At 37.7% G+C, this 24,801-nt stretch overlaps 1 protein-coding gene across 1 annotated transcript; it reads right to left on the bottom strand.

Moving 5' to 3' along the window:
- Positions 1 to 660: 660 nt before the first annotated feature.
- On the bottom strand, positions 661 to 24,801 carry LOC125777905 (uncharacterized). The gene is given in 5 exon segments (XM_049454188.1): positions 661 to 982; positions 984 to 2,612; positions 10,153 to 12,359; positions 23,149 to 23,371; positions 23,373 to 24,801. Coding segments are annotated over 5 exon segments (5,562 nt in total). The 5' UTR covers positions 24,639 to 24,801; the 3' UTR covers positions 661 to 745.

The raw sequence follows: 24,801 nt of genomic DNA, 5'->3' as shown, positions 1-24,801 counted from the left end.
CTCATTACTTGTTTAACCTAAATTTTGGTCAGCACCTGACAGCACTATTCCTCATTGCACCTTTCAAGACCATTCATAAAATATCCCATTGCACTCGAACTTACGCTTTCTTTCTAGTTAAATTATTTAGGTAAATACGTTTTGCAGAAATATATAAACAGATATTATTGTGTATTTTCTAATTGATTATACAAGAAAATTCATTAAATAGTTACTTGAAATACTTATAATAAATGGAATTGAAGAGTTTGTGCGATCATCACTGCTTTGTAAGAAGGTTGGCCAAGATTATCTCCATCTTTCTCTTAGTAGCGACATTTTGAATAACTCTTTGTGTCACAGAAGAATCGGAAGATTTCACTAAGTAACTGCAATTAAATGGAACATATTTGTATTTCATGTATATATGTATGTATATAAAAATATATTTGTTGTAAATCTTACCATCCTGCAGCTAATTGCTTTATCACAAGCGAACTATGACAAATTTAAACAATTTCGTCACCCAAACGATTCATCTCAACTTGTCCCATAACATACATTCTGCCGTTAATCTTTAGCATATCGGTATTCCTCTCTACACCCATCTTATGTGGCATGGCGTAGCGTAATTTGTCCCAAAATCTTATGTCTTGCCAATCGAGATATGTATTCATATCCAAATATGCCTTTAGTTCTCTATCCAATAACTCGCTTTTCGAGATTTCTCCATATTTAATCATTATTATGCGCGCGCGACCTTCGTTCAATGAGCACTGATGCGCTGTGCGAAACTCCATGCGCGCCCAATCCGACTCGATGAAGTGCTGCGAGAGCACAATGATCGTTCGACGCGACTGTTCCACCGATTCGATGATTTGTTCGGGTATATAAGCGCCAGCCAGCCAATTGCGTTCGTGCGTGCATACACGAAATGGTGGTTCGCACTGTTCGAGTCGCGGCAGCAATGTATAGTTGACGAAGTCTGCATCCTGGTGTGCATACGAAATAAACGCATCAAATGTTTTATGCTTATCCAGCTCACATTCGCGAATGCAAGATCTCAATATGTTGTGATTATATAACCAGACTTTCACTTCTAATTTATATTTATAGAAGAGTGCGATAATGCAAAGTAAAATAATAACGGTTAACCCTAGACTAATCAGAGTGGCAATCAAGTACTGATTATATTCAACAGTGGCAGGAATTGAACACAATTCTCTCACATTTGCTATTAGCAGTTTATCGTTCGGCTGATTAACACAGAGTAACTGGTCGGCATCGGGTATGCGTGTCCGATGTGTTCGTATGGTGTACAGCAATTTCTGCGTGGAACAGTCGCAAAACCAAGGATTTTCACTTAGATAGAGAAATTGTAGTTTTGTGCTCTCATTGAGGTATGTACGTAAAAATTCATCATTTAAAGAATTTAAGCGATTATTTCGTAGATCCAAAACCGTCAAATTGGTTGGCAGTTGACTGATATTTATGCTTGTGATTTTATTGTACGACGCGTTGAGTTGCGAAACGTTACCATAGCCGAAGGTGGTGTTTAGCGGCAATACAATGAAATTGTTATTGCTAATATCGAGTACCGAACTCTTGAGCCCAACTTGCTCGGGGCGTGGGAGCTGTTCGATATGTTGCGCACCATTGCAATTGATGTGCAGGAATTCAAATTGTGTGTAACAATTGCATTCGCTCGGGCACATTACTGGTTCCCAAGCACACAGTTCTTTACGTTCAAGCTCCGCGAGATCTTTTACTAGTTTGGTTGACGTCTGAACGCACTGTGCACCATTGAACAGCGAACGATAGTTTTCACTGTAAATCCAAGCCAATTTACAATCGCACACGATCGGATTAGCAGTTATTTTGATTTCGGGTGCACAATCGGCAGTTGCAATGAAGAAATTTTGTAAAGCAAAAATGTTTTCAATCAGATTGTGCTCTAGGTTTATTTCAAAAGGGCATGAAATGTTCCCTGCTACAAGCCAATCCAAAGTGAATTCGCGCAGACGATTGCCACTTAAATTGATTACTGTTGAGTTAATCTTGCCACCTTCGTAATTTTCTGGTTGCAACTCGGTAATATAATTAAGACCGTCGGCTAAAGCCCAACTCATGCACTCATAGTTGTGTCGAAAATTTGTTAGTAAGCTTGGTGCTCTATTAACGGAAGTCTCGGTGCTCCAAATAGTTTTCAGTTGGTTCTGACTCACGTCTAACCTATGTAGACAATTCAGTAATTTCAGATTTTCTATAAGATTTATAGTGTCGTGCAGTTGATTGCCACCAAGTTTCAACTGCCATAGCCAAGGAGTCTGATCGAAAAGGTGTGGCGATAAATATTTCAATGAATTGTGACTCAGATCCAGTATAAGAAGTTGAGGCTGATATGCAAACATACCTTCGGGCAACTCCTGGATTTCATTACGGCTCAAATTCAGAGAATTCAATTGCGTTAGCTCTGCAAAGATATTGGCGTCCAACATTCTCATATTATTGCCGGCTAAGTCAAGATGTTTGAGCGCAGTGAAGTTTTTAAAGAATGTTTGCGTTAAGTTTTGTAGCGATAAGTACTGATTTCGTAGATCTTGGACGTTAAGCGTAAGAGTTTCCAGTAGATTCTGCTTATAAAGTAGGTCATTTGGTATGCTTATAATATCTGCTTCTCGGATTTCTTTACGATTTGATTTAATAATCAGTTGTAGGTGAAGCAGATAACCAATATAAATTTCTGGTTTTGGAGCAAGGTCAACGTTACAGACTAGAGTTATTTTATTCAGCTCACGCATTTTTATTAGAATTGCCCGCACTTTGTCATTCATATAGATTTCGTGTGTAAAATTCTTGCAATCTGTCACTTCGAAATACCGGGTTTTAAGTAAAATTGACTGAAATTTGCGCTGGAGTAGATAATCGATATTAGTTTTTGTGTTTGTGGAACAAGTAACAACCAGATTCCACAAGTCTGAATAAAAACGGATGTCAATATCATTGAGTCCGTCTAAAATTGCACAACGAAAACTGCCATCACCATAGCACTCACAAGTAGTCTTCTCATCCCTATAGCAATCAGGAGGCCAAGTGGAGACTGGTTCAACAGTAGTTTTGATTAACTTCATTTCGGTATTTTGCGCCAACAGAAATTTGTTGTTTATGATCAGTAGGCTTAGTATGTAGGCGAGTATTACACACAAATTGCGTACTTTTAGTTTGCTCATATTTATTAATTTGCTGTTATTGCTTTTATATTGCCTCCACAATAAATCGGTTTTGCAGACCAAGTTACTTATGCTCACTGAAATACTAAAATAAAATATCGAATTGGTAAGCTTTAAGAAACTTAAATCGTATTTTGATTCCTTATCAAGGAAAATATTTGTGGAAACCGCAAACTCTCTTAGCACTCGCCATTGTGCAATACTTTGTTTGTTGCTCTAGTAATATAAGAAAAACAAACTTTTTTCAAAAGAATTTATTCTTTCGTAAGATGACTAAATCTTTAGCCAGGCCACTGAAAGGCGTAAGCGAGGTCATACCGACGTAGTATATCACGATAAATTTGAATATTTGTGGTTAAAAACTTTCTAAAAAACTGCCGTGAACGCGTTAAAGCTACATTAACCACCAGTCAAATCGCTAAAAATTAATATACTATAAAATTTTAATTAGAATAATTTTAATATAATACAAATATTTGAGGTATAAAGCAAAAATGTTATAAGTTAAAACTAGAAAACGTTGTTTCGCAATAAATGTTATTTTTAGAAAATATTTATTTTTTAAATCAAAATTTCAGAAGATCAGCCATATGCGTCCGTCCATCCGTGCAAGCTGTGACTTGAGTAAAAATTGAGATATCTTGATAAGACTTGGTATATGGGTTTCTAAGTACAAAAATATACGAGTTCTTAGATGAGGGTTACTGGACCCCTGTCAAGCTCACAAATCGCCATAAAGCGAAAACCTATAAAGTACCATAAATTAGCACTTAATTAAGATAAGATGTCATTTTTACAGGGAATTGCGGTAGAAATTGTACGGCCACGCCCTCGAATGAATTTAATATACATATCTCCTTAACCTCAAAGCTACAATAGCCAAATTTTCCCAGTTCAAATACTATAAGAACTCTTACCGACAGTGTGAAAATAATGAAATCGGATGATAAGACCGCTCTCTCCCCATATAACGGTATTGTAAAAAGCTACAAAAATCGCGATGACTCAATAACCAAGTACGCAAAGACATTAAATTGTACGCCCAAGATGGCATAAGAAGGCTTTGTGTGAGGCTGTGTAAAAATTAAATAATGGGCGTGGCACTCCCACCTTTTGGTGAAATCACATACACATACGGGACTCAACCGGCCGATTTCGACTAAATTTAGCACTTGGCATTCTTCTCATATTCCTATGTCCAAGTGCGAAAACGGGCGAAATCGGACTACAACCACGACTACTTCCCATGCAACACAATTTTAAATTCTATTTAATTCTATCACATAAGTATAGAAGTAATTAATATAACGGAACAAAATTCTTCACCAATAATTTGTTTAAAATATACCATCTCATGAGTTGTCTATGTAAGTCCAACCAAAACTGTTGATTCCTCTAGTTACCAAAAAGAGTAGAGTAGAGTAGTTCCTATAATATTCGCACTGAGCGAATTTATAGCATAAGAGGCTATACCAGTGTAACGCATGAAAAATTAGGCGATTTTCGTGAATTTTTTAAAGGAAAAGTATGCGATTGAATATTTGGAACTTCTTTGAACGTAATAAGGTATATTTTCAGCTATATAATACAGCTCGACGATCGGAGCGCTCGGAGGGCACAACTCAAACTTTAAACGCGAAAATTAAAAAAAACGTTAATTACCTTTTTATTTATCAACATTTTTCCATGATTATAGTGGGGACAATAACCATTCACGTACTTTTTAAGAATACATTGGCTTTTGTGTTTCAGATGATCCAAACATGAGAAATCGTGTCCGCCAGTGAAAAGACACATCTTATTCAGCCAGCCATTCCTCAGACAGATGTCATTTAAAAATTCCGAAAATTTTTGTTTATACGAATACACTCCACGATATACCTCATGATGTGTGAAAAAAGTTCTATTGTAGTATAAACATTTCTATGAAAAAAATGTCAAAAAAAAACAGGTCCATATTACCCTGGTGTGGGAGATAAAATAAATTTTCAAAATTTTCATATCTTAATTTAGTTTTCTTAATTTGTTTTTTTTTTTTGCACTAAGAAATCTCCATACCAATTTTCATTGAGATATCTCAATTTTTACTCAAGTTACAGCTGGCACGGACGAACGGACAGACAGACTGTCAACCGTCAATTTTCTCGCCATCCTAATCATTTATACTTACACATAGGGTATAATAATAGGGGTATAATAATAGGGCGAATATTACAATATGTAACTCCTCCATCGCTAGAACTGAAGAAATTTATTAAATTCTAATAAGATTTTCAGAATTTCAGTGTGCTCTTAATATTAGAGCTATGAATATTTTCTAAATTAGAATTTTTATACTTTGGTTGTTCTTTATTATAAGATTATAAATCTTTTTTTTTAATTTTTTAAGTATTCATTATACCTTTGTTCTTTGTAAGGTTCTCTCTTTTCATTTCTGTTATTTATACATTTATTTTTTTTTTATTAAAATGTTTTTATAAATTTTTCATTTATTACAATTTCCTAGTTCAATATTTATTGGTTTTTCTTTTGCCACCGAATGATAAAAATTCTTATAATATTCTTATGCTTTAATAGTTTTTTCTTTTATACTAAGGGATTTTTGTTCAATCATAAAAACTCGAACTGTTGTTCAATCATAAATACTCGAACTGTGAAATAGTGTTATGCAATCTTTCAAAATTGGCATTGCCAGTTTGATTATTAGGCTTCACTAAATGAAGACTTATATTTTCGGTTTTTGAACAATGTTTAATGTTTACACTTTTGAATTCACTATCGTAAATTAAATTTTTAAAATGTCCCTTTTGAGATTTATAAAGTCTTAGTTTTTCTATAGTATAGTTTGATTGGTTCTGTCAATAAATGTCAGAAAATTTGATTTTGTGTTTGTTTAGACATCCATTTGTTTTATTTGTTTTATGTCTTTTGGAGTTTCAGTTCAATAGAATTTGGCTTTAATCCTAGATCTGGTACAAGTGGAGCAATTATTAATGTATTTTTGGATTAATAACTTCAAATTATAAATAAATATAAATTATATTTTTTATGGTTACCGGTATAACCAGTTTGATTTTATGGTAATTATTGATTAGTTTAAGAGCTTCTTCTTCTGTGTCAATATCTTTTGCATGACATGAACAACGAACGAATCTGATATTTCTACATATAAATCCTGAAAATAATTCTATTAATTTATTTTGTAAAATACATATTATATTGATTGTCATCTAACTCTGTATATATTCCAACATTTCCTTTGTTAAATATTCTTTTAGAATTGATTCTAAATTATTTTCTAAGTCGAAAGTGTTTATATAAATTATTTTATTTTTATGTTTTAAATCTATATCTTTAGTTTAATATTTTGTAAAAATAATTTGAGTTTTAGATCTATTTACAACGGTTTCCATAATTGGGATGTAGTCATGAAAATCTTCAGACTGTGAGTGAACGGTATATAAATCATCCTGATACATTATTATATAAAAAATTTCGTTAGTGTCTGCATTAATTCTGCTAAGAAAGTCCACTGCTAACTTGTCCTTACCTTCCTTCTTATTCTTTACTGGCGTAGACACCGCTTACGCGATTATAGCCGAGTTAACAACCGCGCCCCAATTGTTTTTTCCTTACGCAACGTGACGCCAATTGAAAATGCCAAGCGAAGCCAGGTCCTTCTCCACCTGGTCTTTCCAACGGATTGGAGGTCTTCCTCTTCCTCTGCTTCCCCGTCGGACATTGCGTCGAATACTTTCAGAGCTGGAGTGTTTTCGTGCATACGTACGACCTTTTCATTGGAGGCGTTGTTTACATGGCGAGCCCCAAACCTTCTTGTTCTTAGGCTACCCAGAGGATACTTGGTCAAAGACCGGAAGTCGTGAGCTGCTTGAGCCATATGTAAAATAATTGTTTCTGGCCACTCTCAAGTGAATGGCGACTAGAGAACTTTCCTCACTTGCTTGAACTTCTACACATGGCTCCATCCTCAAATGTTCCTTATCTTTAATGTAGGAAATATTTATATTAAATTCGTTTGATTTTTTAATTAACGATGTAACCTTTGACTCTGTTTATTTGGTTGCCCAATTTAGTATTTAAATTTTGTGATAAAACACCCACATTAGCAGATTTAATTACCGCTTTAATTAAAATAAAGAAACACTTTATACACTTAGGTTCCTTAACCACTTTATTTATAAAATAAAATTTATATTTTATAAGGATTTTATAACAATAATGCTTTGCCGGAAACTGGCGATCGGGGCTCCGCGAATCGAGGTCGAACTGGGTAGTTAATAGTTAACTCCAGCGCGCGAGGAGGGTGACGGGAAAAACGTATGTTAATGTGCGCACCGTGTCGAACGAATGTTGATATCGAATTGGACCGGGTGATGGTGACGGGGCGCAGTGTGTCAGCGAATGTGTATCAGCGAATTGTTAATGTCGAATTGAGCCTTCCATCCCGATGTCCATCCTTTTTGTTGAGTGGGTACATGTGTGGTGAGTTGTGGTGAGTTGTGTTAGTGTTGTGTGGTGATGTGAGTGTATGGTGCCATCGGATGTGGTGTATGTGAGTTCGTCCTTAGGGTGCGCCAGTTTCTCCCGGGTAGAGTGGGGGGAGGCTTAAACTCATTTAAACAGACTCATTTCTACTGCGACTTAATAAAAAGTCATTTTAGTTGTTAATGATCGGATAGAATATAAAACTAGCAGCCCTATAATAATCCATAATTTTTTTCGTGATCATTTAACGTTCTAGCCGCATAACATAGTTGATGATTATCCTGTTGTAGAACAGCGGCGAGAGCATCTGAACTTGCATAGTCGCAGAAACTGTTTTTCAAAATCTGGGTACTTAAGTACCGGGCAGTCTCTTACTACTCTCTTAAGCTTTTCGAATGAATTAATATAATTTGGGTCGTTTACACCTTTTTTTGAAAAATATTTTATAAATTTTCGGTAGTAACCAGTAACACTAGGAAACGGCTTAATCTGTTTCACAGATGTTGGCAATTCCAATTTCAAAATTTCATCGATTTTACTAGTATTTGGCCTAACTCTTTCAGGGGTCACTATATCACTTAAGTACAAAGTTTCTTTTGAAAAGAACTTGCATTTACGAAGTTTTGTTAGAACTCGGTTTATATCATTAAAGTGCTTGTAGAGACTTGTAGAGAATATCAAACTATCGTATAAATAGACACAAATATTTTATTAATAAAATCTTTCAGTAGTTTGTTAGTAAATTTTTGAAATGTTGCAGGCGGGTTTTTTAGTCCAAACGGCATTCGGTTGAATTCGAAATGTTTATATTGAGTGGAAAAGGCAGGGGCCCTCTTAAATAAACGTCTGCGTTTCATAGTCTACCAGAGAGGTTTCCTCCGCCCTTCGGTATTTTCTGCGGACAAAAGCTCTCCAATGTAGTTTTGCACGACGAGCTGAAGACTTCGATGCACCCATTCGTTAACAATGAAATCAAAGATGGACTCACCTCTAATATTAGTTCCGAACTACCCCAGATTAAATGCAGCGAGTTGGCGTGGGAACCGATGATGACACTGATTCCTCGTCATTATGCTTCAGCCAAGGTCTTCTTCAACAGTTCGGGAGGTGGCTCCATTTCATCGTCATGCGTAAAGTGCACAGAAATTAGCCAGACATCTCCAGCGTCACACTCCAATGCTGCCGTTAGTACGTTGCTGAAATTAGGTAAAAGAAATACCGTTAATTCATTTCGGACCATCATACAGGCTCTGTTTCTACCTACATCGTTGGTCACCAGTTATTTGTAGCTCTTCGTCCTTAGACCAGAGATGTCGCTACTAGTCAGTCACGGTTCCTGGATCTGGCCGACGTCGGCTCCGTCTTGCTCTAAACGAAACAGTAAATTAGCGGATGGAGCTTAATCTGGAAAAATTGCATCTTCTAGTCTCTCCTCCAAAACCGCGACGTCGGCAGTACTTTAGAAACTACTCTTTCGAACCTATAGCTTATAGCTCCCTTGGTTTTGATGAGAGGGCCATTGAACTCTGCATTTAGCAGTATCAGCACTTGCCGATATGGTTTCTCGGTTCTCACCAGACTTATCACCTTCCAGTCTTGCGTGGATAGTAAGGGGCTACAAAACCTGAGGATTTCCTCAACATCACTCGTAGAGGAAGGCTCGACTGCCAATCAGAGCGAAGTGGAAGATACACTTTGTCCACCACTTCCAATCTAGCTCCCCCACCTGAGAGATTGCCAATGGTGCCATCCGGCACTTTCCAATTTTTGGGGAGGGCCAGAGTTTCCTTTGATCACCTTCAAAAAGACTGAAGAGACAGCCACCGCTACTCTTTTCCTTCTTCGATCGAACACGCCAAGTCCAAGCTAAAAGTTGTTGCAGCCCCTATTCGCAGTTTTTTATCAAGGGAGTTTTCTCCCTCATTGGACCTTTGTCGCTTAATCACTGTTTTAACTTTGTTCGCGTCCGATCCGAGTGTTTTGGCATGTTGCTTAGCATGCTTATCACCGTAGCGTTCCACAATTTTGGCCGCCAAGCGGCGGTCTGACTTCAGCTTTCTCCCTAGAAAAAGTCTTGGTCTTGTTGCAGCAGTTTCCCAGCGACGGTTTGATTAAGTATTTAAGTAAATAATTTTTGCAGAATTATATAAACAGATATCATTGTGTGCTTTTTAATGTATTCAACAGGAAAATTGATTAAATAGTTACTTGCAATATAATAAAATGGGATTGAAGAGTTTGTGCGATCACAACTGCTTAATAAGTAGGTTGGCCAAGATTATCTCCATCTTTCTCTTAGTATTGAATATTGATGAAGTAACTGCAATAAATTGTAATATATTTGTATTTTCATAAATATATGTAAATGTATTTGTGATAAATCTTACCATTCTGCAACCAATTGCTAGACCACAAACCAACTGTGACAAATTTAAACAATGTCGTCAGCCAAACAATTCACCTCAACTTGTCCCATAACATACATTCTACCGTTAATTTTTAGCATATCGGAATTCCTCTCTACACCCACTTTATGTGGCATGGCGTAGCGTAATTTGTCCCAAAATCGGACGTCTTGCCAATCCAGATATGTATTCATATCCAAATATGCCTTTAGTTCTCGGTCCAATAACTCGCTTTTCGAGATTTCTCCATATTTAATCATTATTATGCGCGCACGACCCTCGTTCAACGAGCACTGATGCGCTGTGCGAAACTCCATGCGCGCCCAATCCGACTCGATGAAGTGCTGCGAGAGCACAATGATCGTCCGACGCGACTGTTCCACCGATTCGATGATTTGTTCAGGTATATAAGCGCCAGCCAGCCAATTGCGTTCGTGCGTGCATACACGAAATGGTGGTTCGCACTGTTCGAGTCGCGGCAGCAATGTATGGTTGACGAAGTCTGCATCCTGGTGAGCATATGAAATAAACGCATCGAATGTTTTATGCTTATCCAGCTCACATTCGCGAATGCAACATCTCAATATGTTGTGGCTATATAACCAGACATTCACTTCTAATTTATATTTATAGAAGAGTGCGATAATGAAAAGAAAAATAATAACGGTTAACAATACACTAATCACAGTTGCAATCATGTACTGATTATGTTCAACCGTAACAGGAGTTGGACACAATTCTCTCACATTTGCCATTAGGAGTGTATCGTTCGGCCTATTAACACAGAGTAACTGGTCGGCATCGGGTATGCGTCTCCGATGTGTACGTATGGTGTACAGCAATTTCTGCGTGGAACAGTGGCAAAACCAAGGATTTTCACTTAGATAGAGAAATTGTAGTTTTGAGCTGTCATTGAGGTATGTCCGCAAAAATTCATCATTTAAAGATTTTAAACGATTATTTCGTAGATCCAAAACCGTCAAATTGTTTGGCAGTTGACTGATATTTATGCTCGTGATTTTATTGTGCGACGCGTTGAGTTGCGAAACGTTACCATAGCCGAAGGTGGTGTTTAGCGGCAATGCAATGAAATTGTTATTGCTAATATCGAGTACCGAACTCTTGAGCCCAACTTGCTCGGGGCGTGGGAGCTGTTCGATATGTTGCACACCCTTGCAACTGATGTGCAGGAATTCAAATTGTGTGTAACAATTGCATTCGCTGGGGCACATTACTGGTTCCCAAGCACACAGCTCATTTCGTTCCAGCTGCGCGAGATCCTTTACTAGTTTGGTTGACGTCTGAACGCACTGCAAACTATTGAACAGCGAACGATAGTTTTCACTGTAAATCCAAGCCAATTTACAATCGCACACGATCGGATTTCCAGTCATTTTGATTTCGGGCACACAATCGGCAGTTGCACTGAAGAAATTTTGTAAAGCAAAAATGTTTTCAATCAGATTGTGCTCTAGGTTTATTTCAAAAGGGCATGAAATGTTCCCTGCTACAAGCCAATCCAAAGTGAATTCGCGCAAACGATTGCCACTTAAATTGATTACTGTTGAGTTAATCTTGCCACCTTCGTAAATATCTGGTTGCAACTTGATAATATATTTAATACTGGCAGCTAAATCCAAAGTCATGCCCTTATAGCTGTATAGAAAATTTGTCAGTAGCCTTGGCGTTCTATTGACGGAAGTCTCGGTGCTCCAAATAGTTTGCAGTTGGTTCTGGCTCACATCTAGCCTATGTAGATAACGCAGTGGTTTCAGCCTTTCCATAAGATTTGTGGTGTCGTGCAGTTGATTGCCACCAAGTTTCAACTGCCTTAGCCAAGGAGTTTGATCGAAAAGATGTGGCGTTAAATATGTCAATGAATTGTGACTCAGATCCAGTATGAAAAGTTGACGCTGATATGCAAACAGATTTTCGGGCAATTCTCGGATTTCATTATGGCTCAAATTAAGACTATTCAATTGCGTTAGCGCTGCAAACATGTTGGCGTTCAACGTTCTCATATTATTTCCAGCTAAGTCAAGCTGTCTGAGCGTAGCGAAGTTTTTAAAGAATGTTTGCGTCAAGTTTTGCAGCGATGTGTACTGGTTTCTTAGGCCTTGTACGCTAAGCGTAAGTGTTTCCAGTTGGTCCTGCTTATAATGTGTGGGTATGCTTATAATAGCTGCTTCCCCGATTTCATTACGATTTGATTTAATAATCAATTGCAGGTGAAGCACATCTCATGATTGGACCATAATATTCCTTTGGTTCTGGAGCAAGGTCAATGTTATAGATTCGTGTTACTTTATTCATCTCATACATTTTTGTTAGAATTTCCTGCACTTTGTCATTCATATAGATTTCGTGTGAAAAATTTTTGCAATTTATCACTAAGAAATAATGGGTTTTAAGTAAATTGACTGAAATTTGCGCTCGAGTATATAATCGATATTAGTTATTGTGTTTATGGAACACCTTACATACAGGTTCCGTAAGTTTGAAGAAAAATATATCGAAATATCATTGAGTCCGTCTAAAATTGTACAACGAATATCGCCATCACCATAGCAGTCACAAGTAGTCTTATCATCGCTGTAGCAATCGGGGGGCCAAGTGGAGACTGGTTCAACAGTAGTTTTGATTAACTCCATTTCGGTAGTGTGCGCCAACAGAAATTTGTTGTTTATGATCAGTTGACTTAGTATATAGGCGAGTATTACACACAAATTGCGTACTTTTAGTTTGTTCATATTTATTAATTTGCTGTTATTGTTTTTATATTTCCTCCACAATAAATCGGGCTTGCAGACCAACTCACTTACACTTACTGAAATACTAAAATATAATATCGAATTGATACGCTTTAAGAAACTTAAATTGTGTTTTAATTCCTTATCAAGCAAGCACTTATCTCTATGCACTCGCCCTTGTGCGATAATTTGTTTGTTGCTCTAGTAATATAAGAAGAATTTACTCTCTCGTAAGGAGGTGGATATTTTTGGTTAAAAACTTTTTAAACACCAGTCAAATCGCTAAAAATTAAGATAGAATTTTATTAGAATGATTTCAATATAATACAAATATTTGAGATACAAATCATGAATGTTATAAAATAACTAGCTAACGACGTTTCGCAATAAATGTTATTTTTAGAAAATATTTATTTTTAAAATCAAAATTTCAGAAGATCAGCCATATGCGCTTTTGCAATTTGTTCTCTAATTTTATTCGTTTGAATACTCTCGCAATATGTTGCTAGAGAGTATGATAGTTTAGTTCACATAACGGTTGTACGTAACACCTAAAACTTAGCGAGATAGATATAGGGTTATATATATACAAATAATCAGGATGACGAGAATAATAGATATCCGGCAGGATGTCTCTGTTCATCCTTCCTCCCGTGCAAAATGAAACTTGAGTAAAATTTTCGATGAAACTTGGTGAAAAATCTCAAACTTTTTTGAGTAAAATTAGTCATTTGAGGATGCGTGAAAACTAAATTGCTTGCACCGAAAAATATAACTGACCCATCGCGATTGCTCTTCTAACCAATTGAATTCTTTATTCCAGGAATTTTATGACTTAGCCTAAACCTTAACCTAACGGGACGCGTAAGTATGTATTTACAAAAAGGGGTAAGTAGAATACATTTCGTTACATTATGGTGAGTATTTTATATAAATTAAACTTTAACCTTTTAATTCAAATATTAATACTATTATAATACAAAAATTTTGTAATAGTGGTAGTAGTTTAAAGGATGTCGCGTGACGCAACACCGGCCACCTTGACAGGATCATGATCCTTCAACGTTGATGGGTAGCAGGGCGAGCTTATGGCTCGCACCTTGTCGTCTTGCTCTTCTGCGATTGCGACGACACCTCCTAGTACCCAGTGCTGCGGTTGTGTTGTCTTCGTGTTTGAGGACGGGTTCGCCGGCCTGCAGATTCCGCTCCGGATGTAGCCATTTGTTGCGCTCCTGGAAACTCATGGGATATGTTTTGGAGCACTGCTGTCAAAACTGTTGCTTGCGAAAACGAATTAGGTCCGCTGGCACTTGAGTTGGTGGCAGTGCTCGAAGCGGGCAACCGATCAGTAGTTGTGCTGGAGGTAGGGCTTCTCCATCGTTAGTGTCCTGGCTCAACGGTGCTAGTGGACGCGAATAGAGAATGGCTTCCACTTCGGCTAGTACTGTTGACAGCTCTTCTGCGGTGAGAAGAGCGTTGTCGAGTGCGCGAACTACTAGATGTTTGGCGGATTTCACCGCGGCCTCCCATAATGCGCCGAAGTGCGGTGCCCTAGGTGGTATAAAGGTGAAGCTGTATCCTTCTTCTGCGGCGAATGCTTTCATTACTGAGCTACAAATGCCTCCTTCACCTCGTGCAGCTTGCGGTCGGCGCCGACGAAGTTGTTTGCGTTGTCACTGAATTTCTTCAGCGGAATTCCTCGGCGACCAATGAACCTTTTTATGGTGAAAATAAATGAATTAGTCCATAAATCAGAAACTAATTCTAAATGTACTGCTTTCGGAGTAAAGGCACACAAAAACTGCGATATTAGTTTTCACGGGTGCTCGACCAAAAATCTACGCTAAATATAAGGAAAGGGCGTAGCGCTCGAAGTCTTTCAACGAGCAAATTTCCCAGTATTTGGGTTTGCAGCTTCGGCTTGTAATGAAAGCAGTGTGTGCTTTCATCTCCTACTCGGATTAATTTGGATGAAAGCGACATATCCGAGTACTCATGCAAGAACGGATTGAGATTATGCAAGGTTGCGGGTAGCGTGGTGCCTTAAGTCAGTTTTTGGATTTTATTCGCAAATTTTCAAAAAATACAAGTGTAATTCGTTAGATGTCAGTTCCCTACCCTGGTCGTCTGATCCATTGTAGTAAATATGCGACCACACAAAGCATTTTCTGATGAGAAGAAAATTTTTCGATAAAGTTCAATATTGTGTTATCTTTCACATTTATAGTTAGTGTAAAATTAGTTTTCTTCTTCTCTATTGCTTCATCTTCTAGGGAGAGCTAGAAGTGGGTGCTTTCAGGTCTTCTATGAGGAAATGTAAGCCGCCAAAACCTATCGAATTATTCAATTCGTCCACGTTACAACCCGAAATACTTGATCCGCAGGATTTTGTTTTATTGGCACATGCCGCCAATGCGCTCTGTCAATCAACTCTAGTTGCGCCGAAGCTTTGTGGTGAGGAAGGATGTGTTTTCATTCAATGTAAAACTATTACAGAGTCTGTCCAAAATGTAATTTTATCGAAAGGTTGATTCAACATAGGCGTAACACTTGACCAAAATTTTGAAAGAAAATGTGCTGCCGAGAGCTCAAGATGCGAATTATTTAAGGCAAAAAAAATTTGGTCTTCTGCGGACCCCACTAGACTTTGCAGTAAGCGGCCTACATTTAATACCACTAGTAGATTGGCTTCGTATATATATTCAGCAACCGTACGCCCTTACTGAAGCCATGTATTTGGCAGATGGTACTCGACTCTAAGTTTACGTAACGAGGAATGATAATTGTTGAAAGCTGCATTGGGTTGGGTTTAAAATTCTGCCAACTAGTGTCGAGGCGCAATGGAATTGACTCATCCCAATCTAGTTTTTGAAACCAAAGCTCTTGTAATAAGATTTTTGCTTTGGTAACTAGTAGGGCTAATAGTCCAAGAGGATCGAAAAGGCGAGGAGAAAATGACAATATGTATGTTTCGTTTAGTGGCTCGCAGATCACTAGAATTGTCATCTAAAACGAAATCGAAACAATTGCTCTATCGGCAACCAATGGATTCCCAACGTTTTAGTGGAATTTTTGTCATTGAAGCTTAATGACTGTTCAATGTCATTTCCTTAAGGTGAATCCGGCCGAGTTTAACATTTTAATTACCTCACTTCTCAAAAGATCTAGAGACTCGAAATTATAGGATCTTGTTAGTAAATCATTAATATAAAAGTCTCTTTTAATGGCCAATGAACCGAGTGGATATTTCATTGTATTGGCATCACTGAGCATTTGCAAACACCGTGTTACGAGAAACGGTGCAGGCGCAGTGCCGTAAGTTACGGTGTAAAATCGAAAAGTTTGTATTTGCTCTGAAGGAGCACTCTCCACACAATAGGTTGACAACTTCTATCTTCTTCATGCATAATTATTTGGCGATACATTTTAGTAATGTCCGATGTTAGTACATATTTATGTATGTAAGCGAAAACGGAGGAGCGTTGAGTATAACTCTCCTTGGATGGTTGGACCCACCATCAAAAGTTCATTCAAGACTATTTGAGTTGAAGATCGACTCGATGCATTAAAGACAGCATGTAATTTAATAATAAAGTAGTGTGGCTCACTCGGTATCTAAATGCTCGTTGGGCTCATGTAACACAGTGCTCCATATTCATTCATAAAGTCCATATACATTTTACGAAGTTCTGGATCCTTCATTGTTTTCCTCTTCAGGGTCTGAAACCGCCGAACTGCGGTGTTATAGGAGTGACCGTGTAACTTACGGTCAGATTTAAAGGGCATTCTGACTTGAAGCCGTTTTGAAGGCAATACTTCAGTTGTGTTAACGAAAAATTGTTCACACTATTTTGTTCTGGTGTGAACTTGTTGTCATTTATTTCTAAAGGAAGTTCCTCCAGAGCTCAGAATTTTCGGACTACTTAATCCATAGACGATAAGTGTGTAGTTGTTGTTGGTTGCTTATGAGATTCCGCAGTAAAGGAAACGGGATACTGGTGCAGTAACGTATGATGGGATCGATTGCACACACGACATCGATCCGCTCTGGACTTGGAGACCGTATGTTCCTTACGCAATCAATTTAGCCCCAAATGTGACATACTCAAATCTCTGTTGCACAGAGAAAGTTTTAAAGGTGTAGTGGCCCTTTGATTTACACTGTTGACAAAGAGGCTGCTTTGTATTTGCAGCTACTAACTATGGTTTGGTTCTGTCCGATTTGGTTCCTGTCATATGACTCGTGCTGATTGCAGCTCCGGGTTTCGTTCTCGAACATGACTCCCGTTCTGCTGATAATTGATGAAATCTTCTATTCAGAGTAGCTTCACAGTCCTTCCACAATGGTAGCTTGTCGTCATCCAGCTATTCCTCCCAATTTGATCGGGTGGCAAAGTCAACTTTTGTCATGACCATGTGTATGATTGAGCTGTTTGAGGAGTGTCTGTCGTCACTGCCCCTGGCGGCGACAGTATTTATTACAACCCTTGTATGGGTGCCGGGCCACAGCGGAATAGCAGGTCATTTCGAAGCTTATGAGCTAACAAGGAAAGGTACCCTAGAGTCGCTATCGGTAGAATGGGAACGGGTCGGTGCCCCTGTGTTCTACTACTGGATAGTTTGGCCTCGCGGATGCTTGGTCAATGCTGGGCCAGCATTGGTACTTGTGCGGTCGCGAAAGCATTCTAGCCCAAGATAGATCGTAGGATCTCTTTGCCCTCAGTAAGGCTAGCCTCTCTTTAATAGTGGGGCTCTTGACGGGTCACTGCCCTATTGGCACACATGCTGTAAGACTGGGAAGACTTGGACGCCGTATGCAGAAGCTGCTTGGAAGAAGATATGGCAAAAACTAGCCACCACTTCCTTCTTGACTTTCCCGCATTTGGGAGGTCAAGACTTAGATACTTGGGGACACATACCTTCAGATATCCTACCGGTGGGTGTAGATATTAAGCGCAAAATTGTATTGACTACTAAGCGTTTTGCCGATCTGTAAGTACGAACACGGGAGTTCTATTTTCTATGGCATCACAAAGGACTACATCTATTAGTCCACGTGCCATCTTTGATCAGCCTTCTAACCTAACCTAACCTATGTGTATGATTATCGCATTTGTAATTGGTTTGTCATCGCCCAGCAATAGCAATGGGTCATACGAAACCGACACTTCATCGATCTTCGCTCGCAATGAGGGTGCCGATGGCTTTTTGTATATGTAGTTGGCAACTCAAAAAGATTCGAAATTATATTGAAAAATATCAACAATTTATTATCGTAAGCTTTTTTGAGACTTGCCAACGCCTTCGGAGAGCCTCTCCAGATAGACAATTAACCAGATGGTTAAATTTTTCAATATCTGATATATTTGGATCATTGTGAACCAAACTGTCAAACAAACTAATGAAATTTTTAGACTCGATATATTCTTTCTTGAATTTCGGCAGATTCATTTTTTGGAGCCTTGAGCTATGAGATGTTACGAAAGATGTGTCCGCAATACACGCTAAATTGTTTTAATTATAGATTTTGTTTCTACAATGTGTCCTCTAACTCCCCTCGGGCCATGTTGTCTTCATCAATCTCTACAATTTTAGATTACATTCCAGCAACTTTTTATTGTGCGAGTTTAATATGTCGAGACGACATTCCAACACAATTGGATTTAACGACATGGCTTCTTCCAGAAGGTTCGTCTACTTTTCGGCACCGTTCTTTGACGCTTTAATGATTTTAAGTGGATCAACTCCTTACTTTGAGAGAGGTTGGTGATGGTTTGCTTTGGCTTGCTCATTTTTAATTGTATAAATTAAAATTTCTAAAAAGAACAGGCAAATTTTTTACTTGTTGCTTTGAGAAGTTTGGCTCTGAGTTGTAGCAACTGGAAATGTTGAACTTCTTCCGCTTTAATGTCAATTGTTCTACAGTAACAAATGCGTAAAAATAAATTGAAAACTAAAATGACAATTTTAAATGTATCTTTTACGGGAGTTGAAGTCGTTGTTGGGCATTCCTTCAAATAGGTTTCATCGCATAGCGCTGGTGAATCCATCTGATTCAGAAATAAAAATCACAATCAAAGTCTACATATTTTTCATAAATTTTCTCAAATTTAGATGCACTTAGATTAAAAGCCTTCTTCCCGGCTCATACATACTTTTATGTATATGCACTAAATGTATTTTTCTTCATATTGTATTGTTATTTCCTCTACTCACCCCTTTTTCCAAGTATTATTGCAGTCACAAATATTAAACGAAACACAATTCGAAGAGATTTAAATATTTATTTTAAATAATTTTGCATAAATATGCCAATTCTTTTCACGACGCGGGTCTAACCGAAATTTTTTTTCTTCGAATTCAATCTGTCACAACGAACAAGCAAACGTCAAATTCGACAATTAGTGACAAGTAAAAATTGTGTAAAAGTCACGAAAATTTTGCTGGGTACACTCTGTGAATCTTTTCACTTGCACAGCAATAATTTGTACTAAAAATTTTTGTAAACCTAAGCTTAGTATCCAGCTCTCAAGAAATGTAAAAACTTCATACAAAAAAAGCTTAAGAAATGGTAAAGAAAATTTACCGCAGGAAATTTTCTTGTGCTAGTATGCAGCTCTAAAGAAATCTAGTACTAATTCTCAATACATTAGGGGTATTCGCTTGCTCTTGCAAGATTGCAGATTGCAAAAATACTATACCGATATATACAAGGGCACGAGAGCACCCATTGCAGAATCTAGTGGTATATAAACGGCTGATTCGGTCAATTTAGTGTGAATGACTATTATGCATTGCTATTGTGAATTGGCGCACCTTCTGCATACATTTTTAACAAAAGAACTGTAACAAATCTTCATAATTTAAATAAAAATCATAAAATCCATTTAAAACTTACGGTCCTCAACAATTTACCGACGTAATATGTCTTTATGTAAAATGACAGTTAAAACAGGGTTGCAATTATATTTTTGCATGACATTGCACGCAAATATACATACATGGGTTTTGGTCTGACATATTTTACTGCCATTGCAAATAATTTTCTGCGTGTGTTTGTTGTTGTGCCGGCGCACCAAGAGGAAACATAAGCAATTCTTGCACCGGGGGTTTTGCAAGAGCAAGCGAATACCCCTATTTTTTTTCAATAAAATGCGAATATGGCAAACCTGGTTTTGCGAAGAGACATGAAATCAAGAACTGTTTCTTCAAGGAAATTCAAAGTAATCGTAAAATTCATCCTAGTTAAAATCATTATTATGAAGGGTATTTCATTCTGAAATGTAGTATAAAACTTACCAATCATCAACATCATTCCTTAAATCTCAATGAAAATATTTGTGTTACTACACTTGTACATACATACATACATACATACGCACAAAGTTTGTTTGTTTATTCTCTCTTGCTCTTCTAATGTGGATCATTCACAATGCGTAACCAGCTGTCAAAATTACTTGAGAAATAATGTATTTTTTTTCTTGAGCAATTACTTGAGAGCTGCGTATCAACCTTTAAACCTAAAATTTTATTTACGAAAATACGATATGCACAAAAATTGTTAGTATTATTTGTTAAACTTTTATCACGCATTGAGTCCCTACTCGGGCGCCATGAAAAATTTCAAGCGTTTTTGGGAAAAATTAGTCAAAGAAGTGAAAAAATGCCAACATAGTTGTTGTCAATTTATAATATTTGTCAATTCTAAAATATTTTTCCGTGACTCGCAAAAATCTGCGTCAATATGTATTCACGCTCATATATATACATACATACATACATATTTACGCATGTTTGTAGGCGAAACTGTTACAGTGGCAAGGGAAGCAGTGACAATCGGCGTTCCTTCGTTTGAGTTTTTCGGCACAGCTCCGATTTTCTACCAACAACACAATGTTGTGACGCTTTGTCGTCGCGACAGTGTTTCGATACATTGACCTACTGAACACAAAACGATGACAGACGACAAACGACAAACGACAAACGAGAGTACGAAAGTGAAATGAAAACAAAACAACACAGCTGTCCATTTTGCATGTACACAACGTTGTGGCCATACTAATACCTTGCACTTCAATGAAATTTTAATATTTTGTTCAAAGTTAAATTTTTTATGCAAAAAATAAGTAAATAGGTATATATTTTTGTTTTAACTTATCAATTGTTATTACAAATGATATAATACAGCTATTTTATGCTTTTATTTGTAAAATAACGTCAAGTTTGTAAGAGCTGTGAATAATTTTACATTTTACATATTAGTGGCATCACCACTCCTCCTCATCTCTCTTCTTCCATTCTACTGTCGTTCTACTGTATTTGGCAAATAGGAGTTAGCAAGAATGACAACTGTCGGCCTACAGTCGTGTTTTCGTGTCGTCGTCAAAATAAGTGTCCATAAGAACGTGTGTAATATTTGACAGATTTCGTTTGTCGTCTGTCGTCGTTATGTGTTCAGAGCACGACTCTTTGACAAAACGTGAGCTTCGGCCATTGGTTGCCCGTGACAACGGAGATGCGAAAAGATGCGTCCCTTATGTAGCTCGTATTTGCTTTCGTAAATATACAGACAAATGTGCCAAGGAAATAATATACATATTTATGTATGTACTTATACCCCCTCGGGGATTTGCTATCTTGACGTGATGAGGGGGCTCAGTAGATATAATGATCCAAAGAGCGATGCTGGCGGTAGCGTAGCTACCAGTAGTGCCACCCATGCCGGTAAGGTCGATGGTAAAAGCAATCGAAGCTAAAAGCAATCCACAACATATCAGCGTCTGTTACTATAAGTACGGATGAAAGAGGACGTCTGTACTTATATCAAGCGGTTCGCTATATAAATGTGTAAGGATGGAAAAGAGTAAACCCTCCAGAAGTCAAGGGGAAGTATACTTCACAGCATGTCATATGACAATGATAGTACACAGTTCTTTTTCTCGACGAAAGTGTGAAACGCCTATTTGAAAGTGAAATTAATTAAAAAATAAATGATATCCCATCAGGAAGGGCAGAAAGTATATGGAGCGACTTGAAAGAGAATACTTTCTTTTCAAAAAATTCACGAAAATCGCCTAATTTTTCATGCGTTACACTATTATAGCTCCTTAAGTCATTATTCCAGCAAAGTTTTATCCTGTTTCTTTAATTGCTTTTTAAGTGTATTCCACTGGAAATTGAAAGAATAAAACGGAATTAAAATGTATGTGTATTTATATGTGAAGTAGGCGTGGTTGTTTTCCGATTTCGCCCATTTTTATAGTACATAAGAATCTTGTTTTTGATTGAAATCGGTCAGTTGAGTCCCAAGATAAGTGGTGTCACCGAAAAGTGGGCGGTACATTAAAGCAAACAGAGGTCGGGGCCACGACCAGTTTTTCAAAAAATTTAGTTCTTAGATACCTCATATTAGTGAGATTACACCTGTGCCAAAATACAGTTCTATATATTAGTTTTGTATTAAGTTACGGTACTTTATACAAATGTAAAAAGTAGTAAATAGTAAATAGTTCCGTTACCTCAGTTAGTGCCCTCATTACTTGTTTAACCTAAATTTTGGTCAGCACCTGACAGCACCATTCCTCATTGCACCTTTCAAGACCATTCACAAAATATCCCATTGCACTCGAACTTACGCTTTCTTTCTAGTTAAAGTATTTAGGTAAATATGTTTTGCAGAAATATGTAATAAGATATCATTGTGTATTTTTTAATTAATTATACAGGAAAATTCATTAAATAGTTACTTGAAGTATAAAAAAATGGAATTGAAGAGTTTGTGAGATCATCACTGCCTGATAAGCCGGTTGGCCAAGATTATCTCCATCTTTCTCTTAGTAGCGATATTTTGAATAATTCTTTGTGTCACAGAAGAATCGGAAGATTTCACTAAGTAACTGCAATTAAATGTAATATATTTGTATTTTCATAAATATACTATATATATGTACTTGTGAAAACTCTTACCATTCTGCAACCAATTGCTTTACCACAAACCAACTGTGACAAGTTTAAACAATGTCGTCACCCAAACGATTCATCTCAACTTGTCCCATAACATACATTCTGCCGTTAATTTTTAGCATATCGGTATTCCTCTCTACAACCACCTTATGTGGCATGGCGTAGCGTAATTTGTCCCAAAATCTGACGTCTTGCCAATCCAGATATGTATTCATATCCAAATATGCCTTTAGCTCTCTATCCAGTAACTCGCTTTTCGAGATTTCTCCATATTTAATCATTATTATGCGCGCACGACCTTCGTTCAACGAGCACTGATGCGCTGTGCGAAACTCCATGCGCGCCCAATCCGACTCGATGAAGTGCTGCGAGAGCACAATGATCGTCCGACGCGACTGTTCCACCGATTCGATGATTTGTTCGGGTATATAAGCGCCAGCCAGCCAATTGCGTTCGTGCGTGCATACACGAAATGGTGGTTCGCACTGTTCGAGTCGCGGCAGCAATGTATGGTTGACGAAGTCTGCATCCTGGTGAGCATATGAAATAAACGCATCGAATGTTTTATGCTTATCCAGCTCACATTCGCGAATGCAACATCTCAATATGTTGTGGTTATATAACCAGACTCTCACTTCTAATTTATATTTATAGAAGAGTGCGATAATGCAAAGTGAAATAATAATTGTTAACCACACACTAATCAGAGTTGTATTCAAGTACTGATAATATTCAACAGTGACAGGAGTTGGACACAATTCTCTCACATTTGATATTAGGAGTGTATCGTTCGGCTGATTAACACAGAGTAACTGGTCGGCATCGGGTATGCGTGTCCGATGTGTACGTATGGTGTACAGAAATTGCAGTTCGGAACAGTTGCAAATCCAAGGATTTTCACTTAGATAGAGAAATTGTAGTTTTGTGCTCTCATTGAGGTATGTACGTAAAAATTCATCATTTAAAGATTTTAAGCGATTATTTCGTAGATCCAAAACCGTCAAATTGGTTGGCAGTTGACTGATATTTATGCTCGTGATTTTATTGTACGACGCGTTGAGTTGTGAAACGTTACCATAGCCGAAGGTGGTGTTTAGCGGCAATACAATGAAATTGTTATTGCTAATATCGAGTACCGAACTCTTGAGCCCAACTTGCTCGGGGCGTGGGAGTTGTTCGATATGTTGCGCACCCTTGCAATTGATGTGCAAGAATTCAAATTGTGTGTAACATTTGCATTCGCTGGGACACATTACTGGTTCCCAAGCACACAGTTCTTTACGTTCCAGCTGCGCGAGATCCTTTACTAGTTTGGTTGACGTCTGAACGCACTGCAAGCCGTTGAATAGCGAACGATAGTTTTCACTGTAAGTCCAAGCCAATTTACAATCGCACACGATCGGATTACCAGTCATTTTGATTTCGGGCGCACAATCGGCAGTTGCACTGAAGAAATTTTGTAAAGCAAAAATGTTTTCAATCTGATTGTGCTCTAGGTTTATTTCATAAGGGCATGAAATGTTCGCTTCTACAAGCCAATCCAAAGTGAATTCGCGCAGACGATTGCCACTAAAATTGATTACTGTTGAGTTCATCTTGCCACCATTGTAATTTTCTGGTTGCACCTTGATAATATATTTAAGACCGTCAGCTAAAGCGAAACTCATGCACTTATAGTTGTATCGAAAATTTGTTAGTAATCTTGGTGCTCTATTGACGGAAGTCTCGGTGCTATAAATAGTTTGCAGTTGGTTCTGGCTTACGTCTAGCCTATGTAGACAATTCAGTGATTTCAGATTTTCCATAAGATTTGTGGTGTCGTGCAGTTGATTGCCACCAAGTTTCAACTGCCATAGCCAAGGAGTGTGATCGAAAATGTGTGGCGTTAAATATTCCAATAAATTGTGACTCAGATCCAGTATGAGAAGTTCACGCTGATATGCAAACAGACTTTCGGGCAATTCCCGG

Source organism: Bactrocera dorsalis, chromosome 1 (assembly GCF_023373825.1).
Source record: "Bactrocera dorsalis isolate Fly_Bdor chromosome 1, ASM2337382v1, whole genome shotgun sequence".
Taxonomy (NCBI): Eukaryota; Metazoa; Arthropoda; class Insecta; order Diptera; family Tephritidae; genus Bactrocera; species Bactrocera dorsalis.
Note: the sequence above shows the minus strand (reverse complement) of the source record. Positions and strands in the feature narration are given on the sequence as shown.